At 47.1% G+C, this 2,072-nt stretch overlaps 1 protein-coding gene across 1 annotated transcript; it reads left to right on the top strand.

Annotated features, from left to right (window-relative positions):
- The first annotated feature begins 824 nt into the window (after positions 1 to 824).
- Positions 825 to 1,820, top strand: LOC126491206 (deaminated glutathione amidase-like). Its single transcript, XM_050126721.1, is given in 2 exon segments — positions 825 to 1,312; positions 1,314 to 1,820. Coding segments are annotated over 2 exon segments (873 nt in total). The 5' UTR covers positions 825 to 830; the 3' UTR covers positions 1,705 to 1,820.
- Positions 1,821 to 2,072: the final 252 nt, after the last annotated feature.

Below are 2,072 nucleotides of genomic sequence, written 5' to 3'. Positions count from 1 at the left end.
GACATGCTTTCTCTGTAGCTTTGGAGCCTGTCCTGGAACCCCCTCTGTAGACCAGGCTTGTCTCGAACTCACAGAGATCCACCTGTCTCTGTCTCCCAAGTGCTGGGATTAAAGCTGTGCACAACCACTACCTTTGGCTAAGACAGGTTTCTTTTGACCTACATCATTTTGTGGGAAGCTGTGTGTTGCCTGCTTGTTTGTCTGTAGACCACATAAGAGCAAATAAGACCTATATAAGAGTGTCCCCAAACAATAACTTCAGAGTTATAAGGCCTTACAATTTTTAAAAATTTAATACATGAATACCTATATACATATTTATAACATTACAGGGATTTGAAATAAATAACATATTTTTAAAGCCTTCAATAATAGAATTTACAATGGAAACAATTAAAAAAATTTAGTGATCTACCCTGCGAATAGTTTTGGCGGTGTCTTCGTGTAGGACCTACTCCCAAACCCTGCCCGCTGCAGTGAATTCCACCTGCGATGCTTTAACTTGTACAACAGAGATTCTTGTCCCAAGGAGAGGCAGGAAGGACGCGCTAATCACAGGGCGGGGTCTAGGGTTGGGATCTGGTCCTGTGCCCCCCTACCCACCACAAGATGGTGGGGATCTAGGGAGAGTGAACGTTCCTCCCGAAATACTGGTGGAAGGGGAAAGATATGTGTTGAGTCTATAAAGCTGTGCAGGTGTCACAGCCGAGAAGTGAGAATTGGGGAAACGAGGAAGGTTCCATGAGATGACTTGAGCTGCGGAAACCTTTGGCAGAGAAAAAGGGCTTCAGTTTTAAATGTGAGATCACTGGAAGTTGAGGCCCAGAGCCATGGCGGTGTCCTCATGAACTTCCTGGGAGCTGCCCCTGGTGGCTGTGTGCCAGGTAACATCAATCCCAAACAAGAAAGAGAACTTTAAAACATGTGCTGAGCTGGTTCTCGAGGCGGCCAGACTGGGTGCTTGCCTGGCTTTTCTGCCTGAGGCATTTGACTTCATTGCACAAAATCCTGCTGAGACATTACAACTGTCTGAGCCACTGGATGGGGACCTTATGGAACGATATAGCCAGCTTGCCAGGGAATGTGGAATCTGGCTGTCCTTGGGTGGATTCCACGAGCGTGGCCAAGACTGGGAGCAGACTCAGAAAATCTACAATTGTCATGTGCTTCTGAACAACAAGGGGCTAGTAGTGGCCCAGTACAGGAAGACACATCTGTGCGATGTGGAGATCCCAGGTCAGGGGCCTATGCGGGAAAGTAACTCTACCATGCCTGGACGCACTCTCGAGCCACCCATCAGCACACCAGCAGGTGGGTTTAGCAATCTGTTATGACATGCGGTTCCCTGAACTTTCTCTGAAATTGGCTCAAGCTGGGGCAGAAATACTTACTTATCCTTCAGCCTTTGGATCGGTTACTGGACCTGCCCACTGGGAGGTGTTGTTGCAGGCCCGAGCCATTGAATCTCAGTGCTATGTAATAGCGGCAGCACAGTGTGGACGCCACCATGAGACAAGAGCAAGTTATGGCCACAGCATGGTGGTGGACCCCTGGGGTACGGTGGTGGCCCGCTGCTCCGAGGGACCAGGCCTCTGCCTTGCCCGAATTGATCTCAACTTTCTGCGACAGATGTGCCAACACCTGCCTGTGTTCCAGCATCACAGACCGGACCTGTATGGCAGTCTGGGTCAACCGCTGTCTTAAGCCTTGTGACTTCTGCTGGGGTTGAGACACACACAGACATACTCAGCTGTGAAGTGAGGCCACTGCGACTTGCAGGCAGGACCCAAGCACAGTTCTCTCACTTGCAGAACCTTAAACTCTTAATGGAACACAGGTTCAGGTTCATGGGAAAGAAGACACTTTGACCTGATCTCAGATTTCAGTTCCAGAAAAGTAAAATTTTATATAGTCAGTGTTTATTTCATGAAAACTGAAGTTACGCTGAAGGCTGAGCAGCACTGGCATTGAGAAAAATATAATAATCATAATGTCAAAAAATTAGTGATAGAAACACTACCAGAATTGATAATAATATTGTAAATTATTTCTAAATAAAAATATTGATAAGA

The sequence above is a fragment of the Alexandromys fortis genome, unplaced genomic scaffold (assembly GCF_014885135.2).
Source record: "Alexandromys fortis isolate MF-2015 unplaced genomic scaffold, M_Fortis_MF-2015_v1.1 scaffold_264, whole genome shotgun sequence".
Classification (NCBI taxonomy): domain Eukaryota; kingdom Metazoa; phylum Chordata; class Mammalia; order Rodentia; family Cricetidae; genus Alexandromys; species Alexandromys fortis.
This window is presented reverse-complemented; position numbering and strand designations above follow the sequence as displayed.